A 3,404-nucleotide genomic window follows, 5' to 3' on the forward strand; every position below is an offset into this window, starting at 1 on the left:
GAGTACCTAATGCAGAGCTCTAGCCAGCTCGACATTTTTTACCGTCAGCCAATTCCCATTGTCGCGAAAACACTATTCCTGACTTAGAGAGACTTCAAACTGAGACCTTGAAAAACGGGTTTTAATGAGATTATCGTATGCGAAAGGGCACCGACACACATTATCAACAATCATAACAATAGCAAAACAAACAGTGTGTGGCTTTTACGGCCGTGGACGGCTTCCCCAAGCAGCCTGTAGCTTCCAACAAGGAGATTTTATCAGAGATTTGTCCGTCAAAGTTGACGGATTGGTTTTAACATTTTTCCGTCACACGCAGCAAATTTCCGTCAATTGACGGAAAAACGGATGCTGGCTAGAGCCCTGACCTTTAATGTTAGGACTAGGAGTGAGAAGTGTAACGTTACCACGTCTGGTGCAACAATAGACACCTTTCACACCAACAACAACAAACAATGAAAAAATGCAAGGAGGGGGTGTTTCAGCCTCTTTCTCAACCAAGCATGGTGACTGTTGTAAGGCTATCTCTTGCTCACCCCCACCTAACTCCTTCTGCTTTTCCCCCTACCCGTTCACCTTTTCCCCCGGACTTCTCCTTAACCCCCGCTGTACTTCTGCTGTGCCCCCGTCATTCCTCTTTACCCCCGGTGTAATTCTGCTTTTCCCCCGCCCTTCTGCTTTACCCCCAATGGCCGCCGTCAACCCGAATTTCACGTAGTCGACACGAAAATCGTTCGGAAAGTAACAATAACGGTTGCGCCACGGAACATGAAATATCCTATGCTCTAGTACACATTCTGGGCCACCTTTCTGCCAAATGGCGTTTCACAACTCCTTCCCAGTCTGAACTGAAAAGCCATGTGCCGTCAGCAGCGCGTCGTTTGTGGCACTCCACTACTACATGTACTTCCTGGAGGCTGGGTGGTGAAGCGCTTGAGGCCGGCACGCTGTGCTATGACGATCGGGCGACTCGCTAAGTTCGGCACCGATATGGTTACCCAGGAGCCCAGGACTAACAGGTTGTTCTGTTTCAAGAGGGACACACCGACCCAGGTTGGAAACAACGCAGGTAAAAGTCCCCGTGTCGATCCGAGGAACAAGGTAGCGCCCGTGAATAGGCCCTGCGTCTCAGCCTGACCAGCATAGTGGGACCAAACTACATGTATTTTTTTTTATCTCACTGTGACTTCTCGGTATGCTTAGTAAAGAAAGAGTACATTTCAAATACAAATGTATACCCTTTATTTTTTTTTTTACAAACTCGCTATGTGTCCATTTACAGTCCCTTAGTACCAAGATATCATGGGCTCGAGATCTCTTCATACATTTCTTGTTACTCGCATGTATTGTACGCCCTGATGCATTTGACTGTTCCCACACGTTCTGCATGCCAAAGATCCAGCCACCCTTCGAGTTACACTGTTCACAAACACAAATACAGACGCACGGTACTGAAACCACAGCATATACGTGACGTGACGTATTAAAGATGCCGCAGCAGACATTTTATGAAGATCTGTTACATCAAGTGAAAACTTTAAATGCTACATGCATACATGGAACCATTCCGACCCTTTAATAGTGTAAGCATTCTGTGCCTGTCTTTAGTGAATTGATTCTGCACTCTCTTTGTACCTCATTCCCATACTATATTGTTACCATCACTTCACCATTGCATTTATAAGAATTATAAGATCCTGAATTTGATGCCAAGCCTAATGATTTTCTGAAACGCCGCAAAACCCCGGCCTCAAGCGCTTCACCATTGCATTTATAAGAATTATAAGATCCTGAATTTGATGCCAAGCCTAATGATTTTCTGAAACGCCACAAAACCCCGGCCTCAAGCGCTTCACCACCCAGCCTCCAGGAAGTACATGTAGTAGTGGAGCGCCACAAACGACGCGCTGCTGACGGGACATGCTTTTTCAGTTCAGACTGGGAAGGAGTTGTGAAACGCCATTTGGCAGAAAGGTGGCCCAGAATGTGTACTAGAGCATAGGCTATTTCATGTTCCGTGGCGCAACCGTTATTGTTACTTTCCGAACGATTTTCGTGTCGACTACGTGAAATTCGGGTTGACGGCGGCCATTGGGGGTAAAGCAGAAGGGCGGGGGAAAAGCAGAATTACACCGGGGGTAAAGAGGAATGACGGGGGCACAGATGAAGTACAGCGGGGGTTAAGGAGAAGTCCGGGGGAAAAGGTGAACGGGTAGGGGGAAAAGCAGAAGGAGTTAGGTGGGGGTGTTGCTTGAAGCAAGGAGGTTAAAAAAAATTTAACTTCCTCGCTTGAAGTCATGTACATATGCTAATGACATGTATAAGGCTGCAAGCAAGAGATACCCCAACCGTTACAACAGTTGATGCAGTTAACCTCAACCCAAAATAGTCATACTTACATCCATAAAAAAGAAAAGAAAAATCATATGGTAGCCTGGCTAGTGGCCTGGCTTGCCTGCAGGCTAGCCTGATGGGCCCAGGCTTTTCTGTAAACCCGAAAAAAAAGCTATATATAACGTTAACTGTCAATTATCTTGAACATAAACGACAGATACAAACTGTTTGCCTAGCCTGCAGGTACAGACTGTACCATCCGACAACAAAAAATTATGAAAGTCCTAGCTTGTAAACAAGAAGACAACACGTGTGTGTTGGTTGCGAGTCCTCACTCTTCTTTGGTGGCAGTCTATCCAGTATAAGTTGGGTTCCTTATGGCGTAGGATCCCTCCTTTGGTCACTAGAACTTCCTCTCCCTCTTGCCTAAGTCCGGGGCCGAGTGCAACTTTAGAAGTTTTCTCAGACGCCCGAAATTCCGATAAAATGTCGCCGGGAATCACAACTTTACCAACGGAGTCCGCCATTTTGTTTTCAAACTAATATGCGGTTCAAAAGCGACACTCGACGTCTAACTGAGGTACTGCAACAGGCGCTCTCAGTAAACTGCAGTACCTCAGTCAGCCACAGGGTGTCCCTTTTGAACCGTGGAAAATTAGAAGTTTGTTTACTAACTGATGTTAAGAGTTTGTATGTGCTTTGGGTGCAGAATCTCGCCAAGTCAACCGTAGGTTGTCTCTTTTCAACCGTGTTTGCAGTTATCATAATAAATACTGTTGTACTGCGATGTTATATAATCCAAGATAATGAAACGGTCTGAATCCGCGACTGTGTCACTGTAACAGTAACTGTTAACACTAGGGCTGGGTACCGGTACAGAAAATTCAGGTACAGGTCCGGTTCAGGTCCAAAGGATCAGGTACAGGTCCGGACCTGAACCTGGACCTGATGCAGTATGACTCATATCAATGGTCCATTTCACTACAAAGAGATCTATTTGGTGGAGTATTAGACTTACACTGGCGTTTTAAAGTCCTTCAACACTAACTGCACCTGTACGATTGGCTGTA

At 45.9% G+C, this 3,404-nt stretch overlaps 1 protein-coding gene across 1 annotated transcript in view; it reads right to left on the reverse strand.

The window, feature by feature from the left end:
• LOC118432466 (exosome complex component RRP40-like) overlaps positions 1-2,905 on the reverse strand; it is a gene marked incomplete in the record, with an annotated part of 9,064 nt that extends 6,159 nt beyond the window's left edge. Inside the window, 1 exon segment of the mRNA XM_035844049.1 lies at positions 2,671-2,905. Within this exon segment, the coding sequence (XP_035699942.1) occupies positions 2,671-2,861 (191 nt within the window).
• Positions 2,906-3,404: the final 499 nt, after the last annotated feature.

This window comes from Branchiostoma floridae, chromosome 15 (genome assembly GCF_000003815.2).
Source record: "Branchiostoma floridae strain S238N-H82 chromosome 15, Bfl_VNyyK, whole genome shotgun sequence".
NCBI classification, from domain to species: domain Eukaryota; kingdom Metazoa; phylum Chordata; class Leptocardii; order Amphioxiformes; family Branchiostomatidae; genus Branchiostoma; species Branchiostoma floridae.